Consider the following 20,082-nt stretch of genomic DNA (forward strand, 5'->3'; position numbering starts at 1 on the left):
CTTCTCCCTCTGTCTATGACTCTGCTTCTCTCTGTGTGTCTCTCATGAATAAATAAACAAACTCTTAAAAGAAAGAAAAGAAGAAAGAAAGAAAGAAAGAAAGAAAGAAAGAAAGAAAGAAAGAAAGAAAGAAAGATTATCTCTCATTTCAGGTGTAATCTCTGTACTTACCATAATCAGTAACATAAAACTCATACATGGTCTGATTTGTGCCTTTAGGTATTTCTGGTAAGTCTAACTTGCTTCCATGACTTCGTATAAAGGCCTCAAGCTTTTCTCTGCTTTCCAGTTCCAAAAGAGCTCCTAAACTCCACATTAGGCCAAACACAAATAATTTGTGAAGATGTTCGACACATGAAACACCACCTTCTTCTTTGGAGGGAATTAAACCTTCCAGTAGATTGAGAGACTGGAAATAGTTTAATACAAGAAAATAAATTTTTGTAGTCAAATTTTTGAAACATAAATTTTTAAATAAGAAACTTAAAAGAAGGAGGAAAAGGGGGAAGAAAAAATATATCTCTAGATATAGCTTGATCACTGTCCTACAGCAAACAGCATTTAGAGAAAAGTCATCCTGCTTTCAATAGTTTTCTTGGACTAGCAGAAAAATGCCAAAATGGGGGACTGGGGGTGTGATTTCTAACCCCAGTTCATGCCACCAACTTCACTGAGCCTCAGTTTCCAGATCTGAAAAACAAAGGGCCTAAACTAGATGTGGGGTTTGTTTGTTTGTTTAGACTATATGTTTTCTAGGGTAGTTTCTGGATCGAAAGTTTAGTGACTCCAAATTTTCTACACCTCAGATTGTATTTATTTTTCACTTTTTGCAGGGCTCAGCAAACTGTGGCCCAAGGGGCCCAGCCACCTGTTTGGCAAATAAAGTTTTCCTGAAACACAGTCACACTCATTCACATAGGCACTGTCTCTGGCTGCCTTTGCAATACAGCAACAGATGTGAGTGGTTGAGAGGGACAGTTGTGCAAACATTTGCCTAAATATTTGCTACCCACTCATTTAAGGAAAAGTGTGCCAACTCCCATATGGCATCAGAAAGCAATGTATCTACAGTAAGACATTCTCAGTTTTGCAAAACAAAATTAATTCAATTAATTCAAGATAAGATTTTCATTCATATTATGCATTTTAAAGTAATTACTAAATAGTTTGTTGATTTGGGCCCTTATGTATTACTTCTTATCTTCCTACCCTCACTGACTGCACTGACTGGCATCCCTTCTTAAACTAAGAAAACAAAGCACCAGAATGGATCATAAAAGATCACCTGAAGCAGGAGAGCCCTTCAAAATCTATGATTAATTCTGCTTCCCTCCCACCCCCCCACCCCCCACCAAAGACTATTAAGGAAAACTCACTGAGTTTGGGGGATGGGGGAACACACACACACAATGCTAGAAACTACTTGGAAAATTGTTTAAAAGTTTTCCCTATCTATAAACTCTAAATTTGCAATGCTGAGATTGCCATTTGAGTTTTCTTGCTTGTCATCAGATCTTTTTTGTGCTTTTCTGTAGGACTGCCTGCTTTATTTATTTTGTCTAGTGTCATTATTGGGTGCACTTTCTGGGAAGGTTACTAAGCTTGACAGTGGGAGAGATAGATCATTCCTCTTCCCCTGCCAACACCCACCCTGGGCAGAGAAAATAATAAAGCAGATGGTAGTAAAATCATTAATTAAATCTTACAAAATCTTTAACAGGAATCAAACTTCACCGAACCTTCACAGCCATATCATCAAAGTATTTCTATGGATTGAATGAATTTTCTATTTGAGACCTGGCCTCTAAGCTGCAAGAGGGTGGGCAGAAAGTCTCCAATCTAAATAGTGAATGTACATAATCTCACCTGCATGATATAGTTGCACTCCAGGAGCTGCATTTTTGGATTGAGGCTTAGTTTCATATACGTATATATATCTTCAAATATTTTATCATACAGGTCGAGGAAGACAGAAGCTTCCTGTGTAGTGCGCTTCTTCAACCATGCCTGCAACAGACAAACAGAACCTCAGTTTATGAAGGAAGTGACCCCGGGGAAGAGCCTGGGCGCGCTCACCTGGGTCTCAGGTCCCCACCTGCAATATCGCCCTCCAACTGAGCGCAGAGCTGCTAATATAAACCATGCCCATCCTGGAGACCGTGGCAGGAGAAGCATTTTCAATATTATGGACTTCAAACAGAAGCTTACAACTAGGGGCCATGGGGATGCGATCTCCATTGGCCAGCGTGAGGGTTTTATTGTCATCCAACACAGAATTTAAGTTCTCTATCCAAATGGCATCCACAGGGCCATCTAAAATTAAGAAAATGTTTTCACCTGCAAATAATTAAAAGAGAAAAGAATCACTTTTCACCTGCAAAAAATTTAAACATGGTGTTATTTAACTGGGGTGAGGGAGGGGAGTACGGGGATGGGGGAGGTTCACAGAAGAAAGCTGACATGTACCTTTTTTAGCTTTTAATGTTTTTCTCCACAGAGTGGAAAAAATCCCATCTGTCCAGTCATTAGTAGCAGTGTCCAGTCTGCCAAACATCTGAGGCGCAGTAATCGCTTTGGGATTCATTCGCATCTCTCTGTGAGGCCTCCCACACTCCGTTAATGCCTTCATCAAAATTGTTATGACAGTTGTCTTCCCAGAACCACTGGGCCCTAGAGTCATCAAACCATGACGCACCAGAGATGTCTCATATAACTGCACAACAGGGCAATCAATTGAAAAATGTAACTAATGAGTCTCTTGCTGACATTTGCAGAAGCAGCGTGCTGAAATTTAAGCGGCTTTAAATAAGCTCCTACTAAAGTAACTAGTTCACTATTTAAAAGATGAAAAAATGCCCTCCCCCAAATGGTTTCACTAGATGTAGGAGGTAGCAAATGAGCGCCACAGTTAAAAAAAAAAAAAAAAAAAAAAGATAAGTGATTAAAATTATGACAATGTGAAACTCTAATGACATTTTGGAAATAATAAACTCGGGATCTAGGTTTTGCTTCTCAAACTACTATTCCTGGTGATTTGGGTTTGCCCATAACATAGGTTTTTCCAGGCACAAGCTTTCTGCGCATTCAATGTGATGATGCCGCCCCCTGGTGGGCGATAGCAGCAAAGCAAACCATCACAGTGAAGACCAGCTTGAGAGGGGGATGTCCCTGCAACCGATTCGTTCAGGCAATGCTCCAGGAGAAACTGACAAGGAGGTAGGGGAAGCAGGACAGGAAAGGGAAGTCAGACAGGGTGCGATCGAGGACAAAATCCTTTAGAGGGAAGCCTTAACACAGATCCTGCGGGGCACGCTGGAATGTAAGTTACACCTGCGTTTGTTCACGGGGAAGCAAGGGAGCTTGACTCTACTACTCACTCCATCACCCATCAGTCTTTAACTAAGGAGAGTTTGGTTTAAGGGGGATGGAAAATAAACTCCCAGGCAGTGCCTGCTAGCCAAGTGGCTCCAGTCGTCCTGAAAGGATGGTGAGCGTGGGCTATTAGAATCACGCAGAAGCCGGGGAAAGGGCACAGGGTTAGGGTAAAGGAGATTCAAGGAGACATGCTAAGAACAAGACAGAGTCTGTTACAGCGTCCTCTCTATTGTTTTCTTAATAAAAATAAGAAGTCAAAAGCTCACAGCTGATCAGAAGCAGAAGTTATGTTATTCTACCATTTTAGAGGAAAATGCATTACTACTATAACCCATCATTTAGAAGCAGCAAAGTCACAGCCCATCACATTCTGTTCAAGAGTAACACTATTGACACTGGGTACCACCACCATATTCTAGTCCCCTATCCACTGAGATGACTATGACTTTAGTATTCAATATACTAGATGCATATGTCACATAGGAAATTTTGAAAAATTTCCCAGAAATTGAAAAAAAAAAGTGTTTAATGGCTTCCAATCCATGGGTGATGAAAAATACTTAAAAACTGTTCCTCACATATTTTCCTATGAAACTTGGATATGTCTTAGACACTCTCACTTCTGGCAAGAACAGTAAGTTAAAATAAGAACTGTTATTTTTCAAATGCAGTTCTTAACATCCTCCACAATTTCAGCTCCCTCATTTCCAAACGCCCTGGAAAATACCCCTGAAACATCAGGCCCATAGAAATTTAATCCTCCATCTCCACCAGTCCTTCCTGACTCTGCTGAGTCAACTGTTGGGTGTCACAAGGATGAAATGTGATGGACAAAAAGACACCAAGAGACACAGGCAAAGGATTAAAATTTTAGTGTAGGTGTGAACTTGTCCATACCCAAAGCAGAAGTAAAGCAGCATTCCTGGATTCCTCAGACCCCATGCCCATGAAGGTCCCCAGCTATGAGTGATACTGCCAGACAGACACAAGAAGCCAGCAGGGTCACTCCATCTCCCCAGCTTTTTATAACCTACTTGAGGCACCTAGGTGGCTCAGTGGTTGAGCGCCTGCCTTTGGCTCAGGTCGTGATCCCAGTGTCCTGGGATCGAGTCCCACATTGGGCTCCCTGTGAGGAGCCTGGTTCCCTCTCTGCCTGCCTCTCTCTGTGTGTCTCTCACAAATAAATAAATAAAATAAATAAAATAAATAAAATAAAATCTAAAAAAACGCCTACTCTCCTCCCAACTGTTCTTGAGATTCTGGCTACTGCCCAACCTGCTCCCCAGAAATAGGTAATCTCAGTAAATCACTGCTTGTTTACTGCAAGGCAGGGTCAATCCTCTCTCTCTCTCTCTCTCTTTCTCTCTCTCTCTCTCTCTCTCTCTCTCTCTCTCTCTCTCTCTCTCGGATCAACACATCCTCCTGAGGACTCTGCTTGCAAGGATGTTTTTCATTTACTTTCAACCTTTACATTAAGTAAAACTAATATCCTGCATTCTTCTCTTCAAATGGTGATCTTTTGACAACACACACTTGTTATGATACTGGTAATAGATTAAAATGTCTTTACCTGCACAAGTTTGAGATTCCAGGGCGGGTGGTTAATCAAACCTTCTATCTGAACCTGGTTGGCTACTGCAGCTTGCAGTTCCACATAGGTACTACTATCCAGTTGTAATCCTGGAAACAGGTCATTGATTAAGCTGAGGAACAGGGGTTCATCTTCATCAACCTAAGATGGCAGAGAATAAATATACTTCTTCAGCCAACAAATAATTATGGGCCGGTGAGGAAGGTCATAGCACTTATATCACTAGATGCCCAGAAAATCATATACCACTCTCTTACCATGACTTGTATCCTCTAGAACCAATTGCTAAACACTACCTCTGAATCCATATTACCTATAGCATTGTACCCAGAGCTCTTTGGCATTCAACATCTTCTACAGTCTACTGCTCAAGGTTTGATCTCATTACTTTATCATAGGAATTCCATGCGTCTCACAAACAGGTATATGGGTTAACTTTAAAAACATGCAAGTAATAGTCCCAGCCCCATGAAAATAGAGTATTAATATTCCATTTAAATTAGGAAAATAGGGGATCCCTGGGTGGCTCAGCGGTTGAGCGCCTGCCTTCGGCCCAGAGCATGATCCTGGAGTCCCTGGATCGAGTCCCACATCGGGCTCCCTGCATGGAGCCTGCTTCTCCCTCTGCCTGTGTCTCTGCCTCTCTCTCTGTCTCTCATGAATAAATAAAAATCTGAAAAAAGAAATGAAAGAAGAAAGAAAAGAAAGAAAGAAAGAAAGAAAGAAAGAAAGAAAGAAAGAAAGAAAGAAAGAAAAGAAAAGAAAAGAAAAGAAAAGAAAAGAAAAGAGCCATAATCCTACCTGCCTGGCTCATCCAACAGTGGCTGGAAAACCATCAGAGCAGTGCTCTGCCTTCCTTACAAGCTGTAGATTTGAGAAAACTAACCCTAATTAATCCTCATTAATATCAATATCACCATGTTCTCAACTGCTGGCCCCTTTGATATCTCCTAATTCTCTGGGACTCCTCTGTTGCCTTCTGGAATTCCTGCCTAGCAGTTTCAAGAAGACTATTATCCTCTGAAAGGGGCAGAGGATTTGGCGTCAGAAAGTCTTGTGGTTTTTTGTTCCAGCTTCTCAACTGACTGTGATTGTGGGTGAGTCTTCTAGACTTGGTTTCCTCAAAAGGCAAAAGGCAATGAGCACACTAGCCATTCATACCCTACAGAGTTGCTGAGACACAACCAAGACAATATCACCGAAAAAAACTCTGTAATGGTAGGGAGCCACTGGATGTTAGTTGTTAGTTTCTGTAACTAGACTGGGAGCTTCCTAAGAACCATTTCTTCCTCTTTCTCTTGTGCTCCCAGGGCACAGGCACAATATGTAACACATAGATCCCTTTTTTTTTAATGTTCCAAAATTTTTTATTTTATCTTTAAAAAAAAAAAGATTTTATTTATTTACTCAGTAGAGACACAGAGAGAGAGAGGCAGAGAGAGAGGCAGAGGGAGAATCAAGTTCCATGCAGGGAACCCGATGTGGGACCCGATCACGGGACCCCAGGATCACTCCCTGGGCCCAAGGCAGACACTCAGCCACTGAGCCACCCAGGCATCCCCCAAAATTTTTAAATTTTTTAAATTTTTTAAATTTGTTTTTATTGAAGTTTGATTTGCCAACATATAGTATGAAACCCAGTGCTCATCCCATCAAGTGCCCTCCATGCCCATCACCCAGTTACCCCAACCCCCTGCCCACTTTTCCTTCCCCAACCCTTTCTTCATTTCCCAGAGTTAGGAGTCTCTCGTGCTTTGTCTCCCTCAATAGTTTTTCCCACTCAGTTCCCCTCCTTTCCCTTTTAATTCCTGTCACTATTTCTTATATTCTCCATATGAGTGAAACCATATAATGTTTGTCCTTCTCTGATTAACTTACTTCACTCAGCATAATACCCTCCAGTTCTATCCACATTGAAGCAAATGGCAGATATTTGTCCTTTCTGATGGCTGACTAATGTTCCATTATATATATAGACCACATCTTCTTTATCCATTCATCTGTTGAAGGACATTGTGGCTCCATCCACAGTTTGGCTATTGTGGACATTGCTGCTATGAACATTGGGGTGCAGGCGTCCCAGTATTTCACTGCATCTGTATCTTTGGGGTAAATCCCCAGAAGTGCAATTGCTGGGTCATAGGGCAGGTCTATTTTTAAATCTTTGAGGAACCTCCACACAGTTTTCCAGAGTGGCTGCACCAGTTCACATTCCCACCAACAGTGCAAGAGGGTTCGCCTTTCTCCACATCCTCTCCAACATTTGTGGTTTCCTGTCTTGTTAATTTTCACCATTCTCACTCACTGGGGTGAGGTGGAATCTCATCGTGGTTTTGATTTGTATTTCCCTGATGGCAAGTGATGCAGAGCATTTTCTCATGTGCTTGTTGCCATGTATAGGTCTTCTTTGGTGAAATTTCTGTTCATGTCTTTTGCCCATTTCATGATTGGATTGTTTGTTTCTTGGCTGTTGAGTTTAACACGTTCTTTACAGATCTTGGATACCAGCCCTTTATCTGATATGTCATTCGCAAGTATCTTCTCCCATTCTGTAGGTTATCCTTTAGTTTAGTTTTGTTGACTGTTTCTTTTGCTGTACAGAAGCTTTTTATCCTGATGAAGTCCCAATAGTTCATTTTTTCTTTTGTTTCCCTTGCCTTCATAGATGTATCTTGCAAGAAGTTGCTGTGGCCAAGTTCAAAGAGGGTGCTGCCTGTGTTCTCTAAAATTTTGGTGCTTCTCTCACATTTAGATCTTTCATCCTTTTTGATTTATCTTTGTGTATGGTGCAAGAGAGTGGTCTAGTTTCATTCTTCTGCATGTGGATGTCCAATTTTCCCAGCACCATTTATTGAAGAGACTGTCCTTTTTCCAGCAGATAGTCTTTTCTGCTTTGTCGAATATTAGTTGACCATAGAGTTGAGAGCCCATTTCTGGGTTCTCTATTCTGTTCCATTGATCTATGTGTCTGTCTTTGTGCCAGTACCACACTGTCTTGATGATCACAGCTTTGTAGTACAACCTGAAATCTGGCATTGTGATGTGCCCAGGTCTGGTTTTCTTTTTCAATATTCCCCTGGCTATTCGGGGTCTTTTCTGATTCCACACAAATCTGAAGATTTGTTCCAACTCTCTGAAGAAAGTCCATGGTATTTTGATAGGGATTGCATTAAATGTGTAAATTGCCCTGGGTAGCATAGACATTTTCACAATATTAATTCTTCCAATCCATGAGCATGGAATGTTTTTTCCATCTCTTTGTGTCTTCCTCGATTTCCTTCAGAAGTGTTCTGTAGTTTTTAGAGTATAGATCCTTTACCTCTTTGGTTAGGTTTATTCCTAGGTATCTTATGCTTTTGGGTGCAATTGTAAATGGGATTCCTTAATTTCTCTTTCTTCAGTCTCATTAGTGTTAGAAATGCCACTGATTTCTGTGCGCTGATATTGTAACCTGCCACATTGCCGAATTGCCTTATGAGTTCTAGCAATCTTGGGGTGGAGTCTTTTGGGTTTTCTATGTACAGTGTCATGTCATCTGTGAAGAGGGAGAGTTTGACTTCTTCTTTGCCAATTTTAATGCCTTTTATTTCTTTCTGTTTTCTTATTGCTGAGCCTAGGACTTCTAGTATTATGTTGAATAACAGTGGTGAGAGTGGAAATCCCTGTCATGTTCCCGATTTTAGGGGAAAGGCTTTCAGTTTTCCCCCATTGAGAATGATATTCACTGTGAGTTTTTCATAAATGGCTTTTAAGATATAGAGGAATGAAAAAAAAAAGATATTGAGGAATGTTCCCTTTATCCTTACACTTTGAAGCATTTTAATCAGGAATGGATGCTGTACTTTGCCAAATGCTTTCTCTGCATCTATTGAGAGGATCATATGGTTCTTGTTTTTTTCTCTTGATGTGATCTATCACGTTGATTGCTTTATGAGTGTTGAGCCACCCATAAATCCCACTTGGTCATGGTGAATAATCTTCTTAATGTACTATTGGATCCTATTGGCTAGTATCTCGTTGAGAATTTTTGCATCTGTCTGCATCAGGAATATTGGTCTATAAATCTCCTTTTTGGGGAGGTCTTTGGTTTGGGGATTAAGGTGATCCTGGCCTCACAAAACGAGTTTGGAAGTATTCCGTCCCTTTCTATCTTTCAGAACAGCTTTAGTAGAATAAGTATTATTTCTTCTCTAAACGTTTGATAGAATTCCCCTGGGACTTTTGTGTCTTGGGAGGTTTTTGATGACTGCTTCAATTTCCTCACTGATTATTGGCCTGTTCAGGTTTTCTATTTTTTCCTGTTCCAGTTTTGGTAACTTGTGGTTTTCCATACAAGCATCCATTCTTCTAGATTGCCTAATTTGTTGGCTATAGCTACTCATAATACGTTTTTAAAATCGTTTGTACATCCTTGGTATTGGTTGTGATCTCTCCTCTTTCATTCATGATTTTATTAATTTGAGTCTTTTCTCTTTTCTTTTTAGTAAGGTTAGCTAGGGGTTTATTTATCTTATTAATTCTTTCAAAGAACCAACTCCTGGTTTTGTTGATCTGTTCTATAGTTCTTCTGGTCTCTATTTCATTGAGTTCTGCTTGAATCTTTATTTCCTCTCTTCTTCTGCTTGGTGTAGATTTTATTTGCTGTTCATTCTCCAACTCCTTTAGGTGCGAGGTTAGCTTGTGTATTTGATTTTTTTTCCTTTTTTCCTTTTTTTTTTTTTTTTTTTTTGAAGGAGTCTTGTATTGCAATATATTTCCCTCTTAGGACTGCTTTTGCTATATCCCAAAGATTTTGAATGGTTGTATTTTCATTTTCATTAGTTTCCATGAATCTTTTTAATTCTTCTCTAATTTCCTGGTTGACCCATTCATCTTTTAGTAGGATGCTCTTTAACCTCCACGTGTTTGAGTTTCTTCCAAATTTCTTCTTGTGATTGAGTCAAGTTTCAAAATATTGTGGTCTGAAAATATACAGGTGACAATCTCTATCTTTTGGTATCAGTTGAGACCTGATTTGTGACCCAGTATGTGGTCTATTCTAGAGAAAGTCCCATGTGCACTTGAGAAGAATGTGTATTCAATTGTGTTCAGATGGAAAGTTCTGTATATATCTGTGAAGTCTACTTGGTCCAGTGTATCATTCAAGGCCCTTGTTTCTTTGGTGATGTTCTGCTTAGAATATCTGTCATTTACTGAGAATGTCGTGTTGAAGTCTCCTACTATTAGTGTTTTGTTATCTAAGTATCTCTTTACTTTGGTTATTAATTGATGGATATATTTAGCAGCTCCCACATTAGGGGCATAAATATTCATGATTGTTAGGTCTTCCTGTTGGATAGACCCTTTAAGTATGATATAGTGTCCCTCTTCATCTCTTACTATAGTCTTTGGTATAAACTTTATCTGATATGAGGATGGCTACCCCAGCTTTCTTTTGAGGACCATTTGAATGTTAAATGGTTCTACACCCTTTCATTCTCAGGCTAAAAGTGTCCTTAGGTCTAAAATGAGTCTCTTGCAGACAGCATATAGATGAGTCTTGTTTTTTTATACAGCCCAATACCCTACGTCTTTTGATGGGATCATTTAGCCCATTCACATTCACAATAACTATCAAAAGATAGGAATTTAGTGTCATCACATTACCTATTCAGTCTCTGTTTTTGTGGATCGTTTCTTTGGGCTCCCTCTTCCTTTTACAGGGTCCCCCTTAATATTTCTTAAAGAGCTTGTTTGGTGGTCACATATTCTTTCAGTTTCTGCCTATCTGGGAAGCTCTTTATCTCTCCTTCTATTCTGAATGACAGCCTTGCTGGATGAAGTACTCTTGGCTACAAGTTCTTCTCATTTAATACCCTTAATATATCCTGCCAGGCCTTTCTGGCCTGCCAGGTGTCTGTGGATAGGTCTGCTGTTAATCTGACATTTTTCCGGATATGAGGAAAGAATCTTTTGTCTCATGCCACTTTAAGAATTTTCTTTTTAGGGCACCTGGGTGGCTCAGTGGTTGAGTGTCTGCCTTTGGATCAGGTCATGATCCTGGGGTCCTGGTATAGAGTCCCCTATTGGGCTCCCCACAAGGAGCCTGCTTCTCCCTATACCTATGTGTCTACCTCTCTCTCTGTGCCTCTTATGAATAAATAAAATCTTTTTTAAAACAATTTTCTCTTTATCTTTGAAATTTACAAGTTTCAGTATTAAATGTTGAGGTGTTGAACGTTTTATATTGATTTTTGGGTGTGGGGGTCCTCTCTATCTCTTGGATCTGAATGCCTGTTTCCTTCCCCAGATTAGGGAAGTTCTCAGCTATGATTTGTTCAAATATTATTTGTGGTCCTCTCTCTCTCTCTCAATCTCTCTCTCTCTCTCTCTCTCTCGCATCTCTTCTGGAATCCCAATTAGACGTATATTCTTTCTTCTCAGGCTATCATTTATTTCCCTAAGCCTTTCCTTGTAGGCTCTTGTTTTTCTCTTTCTTCCCCTCAGCTTCCTTCCTTACCATCAACTTGTCTCCTATGTCACTCACTCTTCCACCTCATTAGCCCTACCAGTTAGGTATCCAGTTTGAACTGCATCTCATTTAATCTATTTTTAATTTTGGCCTGATTAGATCTCAATTCTGAAGTAATGAAGTCTCTAGAGTCCTTTACCCTTTTTTCCAGAGCCACCAGTAGCTTTATAATTGTACTTCTGAATTGACTTTCTGACATCGTATTTAAATCCAAATTTGTAACTCTGTGGCAGAGAGTACTATTTCAGGGTCTTTCTTTAGTGGTGAAGTCTTCCTTCTAGTCATTTTTTCCATTGCAGAGTGGCTGTAGGACAGGCTGAGTCAAAAATATCAACCACAACCTAAATTAAATACACCCTAGATGATTTTGAAGAGGTCAGAGACCAGAAAATAAAAGAAAAAGAACAGAACAAAATAAAACAAAATGACCACCAAAGTGAAAAACAAATTTTAAAATAAAGAAGTAAAAATAAAAAGCAAAAAAGCAAAAACAAAGAAGAAAAAAGAAAAAAAAAAGTAAAGAAATGAGGAAAAAGAGAAAAAAAAAAAAAAAAACAGGGGATGATGGTCGTGAAGAAGTGGTAGTGGAAAGAGAATGTAGTCTACCTGAGGAGTCCTAGAAGGCAATCCTCTTGTTTCTCAATGTATTTTGTTCTGTATGTTAGAAGATGCTCAATCCCAAATTAATATAAACCGGCAATACTTATAGAAATCCCCAACATTGACCACAAAAAACATAAACAAGATAAAAGAGGGGGCAGAATGGCAAGGAAGAGAGAATATAATCTCACAGGATGAACCAACACAGTGTTCCACTTGGTTCTGGGTGTATGTTGGTTGTGTTTTAGAAGGTGCTAACTTCCACCATTGTAAAATAAAACAAGGCAGAAAAAAACAAAAAACAAAAACCCTTATCTCATATATCTACCAAAATTAAATTGGTACATTGAAGGGAATCCAGAAGTGAAAAATATATCTAAGACATGTAATTGTAGAAATATGAAAGTCAAAAAGGAAAAAACTTAAAAATGAAGAGCTGGTAAATTATTGTAGTTAGGGTGGGAAAAGAGAAAAAATGTTGGAAATGTTTAGTCTGATATAAAAATGAGTCATAATGGAAAAAGAAAGAAAGAAAAAAAAAGGACCATCTAGTTCTGTGTACTATTTTCCCTCAGTCCTGGAGCTTTCCAGCCCTGCTTCATCAGTAAACTCACTCTTCCCCTGTTCTTCCAGCTGGTCTTCTGAGGGAGGGGCTGCTGCGCTGATTCTCAGGTGTGTGTGCCTGAGGGGAGATGCTCTACCCCTTGTCAGGTGCTGGCTCAGTATAAGCTGTTTATCCTGTGAGGCCTTTGTTCCTCAGAGGCCCCACCTCTCCCAGGCACATGGTGAAGCAAAGAGGAAAAACATCAATGGCGGCAGCCCTGGAGTCAGCTCCCCATGAGTAACTAATCGTAGTCTCCCAGTCCGCACTGGCCTAGATGCTCCCAGGGGCAGCGCAGGTGCACTGATCTGCACAGCTTGGGGGTCCCCAGCGGCAGGAGATTCCTCACTGTCCTGGGCCCTCCCCACTTCCACCTGTCCTGGGGGGAAGGGAGGATAACTGGCTTTGTCCGCTTGGGCGCCCAAGGATCCTGGGCTCGTGCTGCTGGACCCGCGCTCCCAGGGACCTCCTCCCAGGGAATGGGATACAGCCACCGCCGTCTGGAGCCAGCCTGCCCAACTGATTGGCTTTTCCCAAATGGCCCGGAGGGCTGTGGCACGCCAGCCCTTTACTGATATCAAACCGTGGTTTGCGGGAAGTTTCCTCCAGGTGCCCCTCCTCTTATAGTGACTCCGGGAATCTTGAGGCTTCGTTGCTCCTCCTGTGATTCTGCCCGATTTCCTTGCTGAGCACTTTTCCATCAGGGAAAACTCCAGCATGGATTTTTAAAGTTACTGTTTCTCCAGGGCTGGGCTTTCCCACCCTGTAGTCTATCATCGCTTCACTTTAGCCCGGCTCCTCGCGGTTCCCCTCCACCACTTTATATTTTATTTATTTATTTTCCTCCTTCCTTTCTTGTTAGAAGCCAAAACTTTTCTCTCTGTAGCATTCCAGCTGTTTTCTCTTTAAATCTCAGGTCGAATTTGTAGGTGCTCAGGATATTTTGAAAGTTATCTAAGTAAGTTTGTGGGGCCAGGTGAGTTGAGGACCCTACTCCTCCACCCCCTTGCCCCTCCCTCCCCAACATAGATGCCCTTGAATAAATACCTGTGTACCTGTCTGCCAGTTGGTTCGAAGAAGCTGGCTGTCATATGACAAGTATGAAAGCAGCAAGATAGCTATGATCATCTTCACAAAGAACTTTCAATGCACTTTTGGAAAATGTGGTGCTGATGCTTTGGAAGAGACATAGCTAAAATGTACTTAGATTCTGAGAAAGTGAAAGCTCTCATGGTTCTCAGTAAATCCAAGAAGCCAAGATATCCATGTTCTAGAGTTTGTGTTACATTATGGGTAATGGTAGAAGGCTGGACTGAAGTTTGGGGGCCAGAGCCCACCAATGAAGCCTATTTTATGGTTCATAGCTGATAAGAGGATGCATTTCCAGCCCATGTTGCACATACAAGGCCATGGGCTTTTTGCCTTGTGGAGGCACAGGGGTAGTAGCTTCAGAGGCACAATGTCCCTGTAATCATTAATGCTCAGAGCTCAACCTGAGCCAACCCCCATGTATCAGCTAAGGAGGGAAACAGTCAGGTAGGAATCTGGAAGGAGAAGTGAATTCAGAGAAGGGAGATACCAGCTTGGAAAGGTTCATGTCTCTCAGTCCTCTCATGACAGTGCTCAGTTCACTATCTTCTGGTCTGGCTCTTTTTTGAGATCCAAGTGTCCTCAATACAGATAGAATATTTCTCAACCCAAAGTCATAATGAACCTGAGATGGGGGTAAAAAAGAGTGTTTCAGTGAACAGTTCTAAATGTAGACTCACCATGCATACACACGGAGATATTCTATTAGGTACACACTGCTATTTGGAGGGGCTGAGCAGCAAAGTTCCATTAGCTTCAGTCTCTCGCCTTTCCTTTGATTGCAAAATGATCATTCCATTGGGAATTTTAAGATTTTATTTATTTACTTATTTGGGAGAGAGAGAGCACAAGCAGGGGGAAGGGGAGAAGGAGAAGCAGACTCCCCACTGAGCAGGGAGCCCAACGCAGGGCTTGATCCTGGGACCCTAAGATCATGACCTAATCTGAAGGCAGACACCTAACCAACTGAGCCACCCAGGCACCCCATGGGAAGTTCACAATTTAAATATACTTTGAGAATATTACAATCTGATACAGTCCATACAGCAAACAGATTTAAATATGTTAACAACAGGTTACACATTCTGTGATTCCATTTCTGTAACATTCTTGGAATAACAAATTATTTTTGTTGCAAGAGGTTAGGGATTTGGAAGAGGGGTGGGTGTGGCTATGAAAGGGTAGCATGAGGAAAACCCTACAGTGACAGAACAATCCTGTATGTTGATTGTGGTAGAGATTACATGAATCTCCATGTTATGGACCCATGTGACATAACTGCATAGTACTACACACACACACACACACACACACACACACAGTGTGTGTGTAATAGCTGGCGAACTCTTAATAAACTCTGTGGATTGTACTGATGTCGGTCTTCTGGTTTTATTGTTTGTTATTGTACTATAGTTACAAAATGCCAACACTGAGGTGCCTAGGTGGCTCAGTCCATTCAGCATCTGCCTTCAGCTCCACTTGTGATCCCAGGGTCCTGGTATCGAGCCCCCAGTGGGGCTCCCTGCTTGGCAAGGAGTCTGCTTCTTCCTCTCCCTCTGCCCTCCACCTCACCTCTGCCCCTTATTCTCTCTCATTCAAATAAATAAATAAAATCTTTTTTTTTAAATGTCAACATTGCAGGAAGTAGGGTACACAGGACCTCCTTTACACTTCTTTGCAACTTCATTGAAACTCCATAATGATTTCAAACTAAAAAAGGTTTTAAAAATACACAAATAAATGAATTATAAATATATCTTAGAAAAGAGCCAAGATTTTTAAAACTCACTGATTAATATTTATCAAGGTAAAATCGCAAAGTAAAAAATCAAGTTCTGCAGCTAGAGAAAAACAGATTTACAGTTACCTGTTTGGTAAGTTGCTCTTCACAGAGTTTGTAAAGAACATAAAACTTTTGGGCCAAGATAACATTTTCAAGAAAACCACAGCTTGCAAGTTTGACTCGCATAATGATCTGAAAATTAAGATTGTGAGATTTTTTTCAACAACATTAGTGAAAAACAAGTAAGGAACATAAATTATATTATGTTTTTAAATCTTGGTGCCTACCTGTCTATCAGGAACCATCATAGCAACAGTTCTAAACTGAATTTTTAAGTTTTCTGGTAGTTCCTGGCGCCCAGCATATCCAGGGTTCTAAAAATTAAAATTGTTTTGAATTATTGATATAATTTTCATTTCATGAATACAAATACATTCAAATTCCTAGTTCATATTGTAAGCTGGTATTGCAAAACATTAGATTCATAAAAAATCCCTCCTTTCTCAAAAATATGTATTCGACCATTCATATTTTTAAGGTTGTATCACTTCCTCCTACATATTTCCATGTTCATTATACTAACAAAATCATACACACATATCCCCGCAGGGAGCCTGATGTGGGACTCAATCCCAGGACCCTGGGATCACGAGATGCTCAACCACTGAGCCTCCCAGGTACCCCTTTAATCCAAGAAGAATGTTACTCTTCTTTTAAATTGTTCTACACCATAGTATCACACAATAAATTCATTCATCCCATTTCCTGAGTTATAACTGATCACTTCTGGGTTATTGTTTACCCCCAACTGCTTTGCTTATATTTGCTTACAATAAAGCTTTTTTTTTTTTTTTTTTTTGCTTACAATAAAGCTTATCAGAAAATTTCCCGATTTTGCTTTCTATAATTTATCTTTGTCTACTGAGACACTTAAAATTCAGATTATTTTGCGTTATCTTGCAACATAAGGATTTAACTATATAAAGAACATATAAAAACATGTGGCATGTGGGAGAGATAAATCTTTGAGGTTTTAAGCCACTGGGATTTGGGGATTGTTACTATAGCTAGTCTATGGGATAAAATACAGAAAACATTTAGTTGAGCACCGGACACATAACAAGTGATCACTAAACTGTAGCTAGTATTACCATTAACATATTACCATTTTATCTTCTCTCCAGGCTACTTTTGCTACTCAAAAAATCATATGATAAGAATCACTCATGACCTCTGAATAGTCAATCATTTACTAACAAACATATGCTTTCTTTTATTTAAATCTATAGTAATTAGACTAATCACATTGCATTTAAAGACCATGTTCTCACCATTGTTAGGAAGATTCCAAATTCTGGATTCAAATCAACACAATCACCATCAGAAAAAATGAACTGTTTTTTTCTCTCTTTTCTTGCTGTCAGAACAATATAAATTTGTTGGGCTGCCACTGATAACACAGGCAGTTCAATTCTGTTAAACTCATCAAAACAGCCCCAAGAACCAGACTGTGCAAGACCTGGCAGGAAGAAGTTAATTTGAAGTTTTACTTTGTAACATACCCCCTACCAAGCAAAAAAATCACTTCTCTAAAGTGCAAACAATTATATATTGAAATATAATTTATAGAAAGTTTCAAATCTGGCTGTTTGTAAAGATATATCTAATTCTAGTGACATAGAGAGGTTTAATTATTTGCACATCATCCTGGAAACAATGAAAATAGTGCACTGCCAAAATCAAAGTACAGGCACGTCATTACATGCAGGGATGCCACAGGGTGATAAATTTTGATTCAGTTGGGATGTGCTACTTCCAGGGGGGATGGAGGGCTGAAAGAGCCATAACGCTGGGGGAAACTGACAAAATGAGGGATGCCCTTTCCGGGTCAGATCACTTTCCTTCCTCTTGCAATGAGAGACATGCAGGGACGCTGGATGAGGCGGAAAAGGGTCAAAGAGAGTTTTACGTATTCCTTACAAACTTGATACAAAGAAGACTCCAGTATTATGAACACTGCTCCTGTCTAATCTCTAAGGATGAAAACATTGTCTTCAGCTGCATGAAATGTTCTCCTTCCTTTTATTATTGTGCTCCTTCTAGTTTGTTTTTTGTTTTTTTTTTTTTTTTCTCGCCTTTAGGAATTTCCATTATAGGGATGTTGGAACTTTTCTATCTATCCCTATGACCTTTAGGCTTTTCTGCCAAACTTCCCATTTCTCTCTGCATTTCTCTCTTGGTTAGATCATTATTTAACTCAACAGAGGTTGTTAATTCATTAATTTATTATTCCCATTGCTTTATTGTTCATAACAGCCTGTTTTTCTTCAACCGGTTGCGTGTTATATAAATTCATGAATCCCTTTGAAGCTATTGATTTTATTTCCTGTTTTCTCCTGCTTCCTCTATGAATCCGTTTAGTGGTGGGTAGGTCTCTTAGCTATTTGGGATGCCTCCCTAATTTCTCCAAGTATTTTTTGAGACTTTGTTATCTCTGCATTTCTGTGTTATTTCCTCATTCCGAATGCCAATTCCTGCGTGCAGGATACATGCCTGCCTCTGCTGATTTGGGGGAAGGAATGGGAGAGGCACGCAAGAGCATCCCTCTGGGGCTGGGGCTTACAGCGTGAGCTGGTACACAGGATTCTCACTTCAGAAAGCTGCATTATAATTTATACAGAAGAAAAATACTGGGGACAGCCACTTCCTTTTCTTTTTCTCTGCCATCTGTTCTAATTCTAGAATCCCGGCAATTACCTTGTGCTTTAGTCAGCTGCCCTCACCTATCCTCAACCTCTCAGGTAGGAGTCATCTACAGAAGAATCCTTCTTTTTGATGTGGGACCCAGGAAATTGAACAAAACCCCCTACCCCTGGACAAGCAGAGCAGGACTGACTCTATTTTGGGCTGCACCCGCCTCCTGCTGATCTGCTTATTACTTAGGGCACTGCCCCGCCCTAGTCAGAGACCAGGACACACCCTAACCTGAAATCCGGCTCAGCGGACCAGCGTGACGGTGCAACTTTCTGCGTATCCCATTGGCCACGGGCCCCTATAAAGCTGCTGAGCCTCTTAGTCTCGGGGGCCAAGTCCCTGCTCCTCTGCGTCGGGTGCACTTGGGCCCAGGCTCGAGCTTGTAAATAAACCCTCATGTGTTTGCATCGGTGTCGGCTCCTTGGCGGTTTCCCCGATTCGTGATCTTGGGCACAACATTGATATAGGAAATGATTCTCAGGGTTCAAAAATGGCTTAACAGGCAATTATAGAGAATAATTTAATGAATACTCATGTACCTGCCTATCATATATTAACAATTTGCTTCATGGGACACCTGGGTGGCTCAGTGATTGAGCGTCTGTCTTTGACTCAGGGCGTGATCCCGGGGTTCCGGGATCGAGTCCCACATCAGGCTCCCTGTGAGGAGCCTGTTTCTCCCTCTGCCTATATCTCTGCCTCTCTGTTCTCATGAATAAATACAATCTTAAAAAAAAAAAATTTCCGGGGATCCCTGGGTGGCTCAGTGGTTTAGCGCCTGCCTTTGGCCCAGGACATCCTAGGGTCCTGGGATCGAGTCCAGCGTTGGGATCCCGGCATGGAACCAGCTTCTCCCTCCTCCTGTGTCTCTGCCTCTCTCTCTCTCTCTATGTCTATCATAAATAAATAAATAAATCTTTAAAAATTTTTTCCTTCAAATTTCATTCTAAAGAATAAAATATTAGAACTACAGCTCAAATCCATGTATGTTTCTCTTGGATCCACACTCCCTCCTCCTCCAGAGGGAACTTGTATCCTGAATTTGATGTCAGTGGTTGCAGGCATCCTTTAAACTACTGCTTTTATGTATGTATTCATGAACACTATATGTTTTGCCTATTTGAGATTTATATGCATCTATCTACATGTATCTATTTATAAAATACTGTATACCCTTCTGAAATTTGATTTATTTGCTCAATATTATTTTTGAGATCTATCTAAGCTGATACATAGATCTAATTCACTATTTTAAAATGCTGTACTGTGCAGTATTTCATTGCCTAAATATACCAGTTTAAAAATTCATTCTACTTTCAATAGATATTTGGTTTGCTCCTAATAATTTGCTATAACAATGTATCAATCTGGCTCATGTCTTTTTACAAAATGTGAGAAGTGGAAATGCTAGGTCAAAGAGAGTATGTGCATCTTCACATTTACCACCTATTGCCAGGCTGTTCTCAGAAGCAGCTCTACCAATTTGCACACACATAAGTATTAACTGTTGTAATTTCTTTTTTTTTTTTAAGATTTTTTAAAAAATTTATTCATTCATTCATGAAAGACATAGAGAGAGAGAGAGACGCAGGCAGAGACACAGGCAGAGGGAGAAGCAGGCTCCATGCTGGGAGCCTGATGTAGGACTCCATCCTGGGTCTCCAGGATCATGCCCTGGGCCAAAGGCAGGTGCTAAACCACCAAGCCACCCCAGGATCTCCCTGTTGTAATTTCTATAAATCCTTACCAACAGTGGTTTGGCCAGACTTTTCCATTGT

At 40.4% G+C, this 20,082-nt stretch overlaps 1 protein-coding gene across 3 annotated transcripts in view; it reads right to left on the bottom strand.

Annotated features, from left to right (window-relative positions):
• Positions 1-20,082, bottom strand: part of DNAH8 (dynein axonemal heavy chain 8) — a 363,336-nt gene that overhangs the window by 175,906 nt on the left and 167,348 nt on the right. For all 3 annotated transcript variants that reach the window (XM_077904163.1, XM_077904162.1, XM_077904164.1), the window contains exons 45-53: positions 16,882-17,069; positions 15,838-15,924; positions 15,635-15,742; positions 14,258-14,392; positions 4,946-5,107; positions 2,467-2,713; positions 2,096-2,337; positions 1,867-2,007; positions 172-409 (exon numbers count right to left, since the gene is read on the bottom strand). In XM_077904163.1, the coding sequence (XP_077760289.1) occupies positions 172-409; positions 1,867-2,007; positions 2,096-2,337; positions 2,467-2,713; positions 4,946-5,107; positions 14,258-14,392; positions 15,635-15,742; positions 15,838-15,924; positions 16,882-17,069 (1,548 nt within the window). The remainder of the gene's footprint in view (positions 1-171; positions 410-1,866; positions 2,008-2,095; positions 2,338-2,466; positions 2,714-4,945; positions 5,108-14,257; positions 14,393-15,634; positions 15,743-15,837; positions 15,925-16,881; positions 17,070-20,082) is intronic.

This window comes from Canis aureus, chromosome 7, assembly GCF_053574225.1.
Source record: "Canis aureus isolate CA01 chromosome 7, VMU_Caureus_v.1.0, whole genome shotgun sequence".
NCBI lineage: Eukaryota > Metazoa > Chordata > Mammalia > Carnivora > Canidae > Canis > Canis aureus.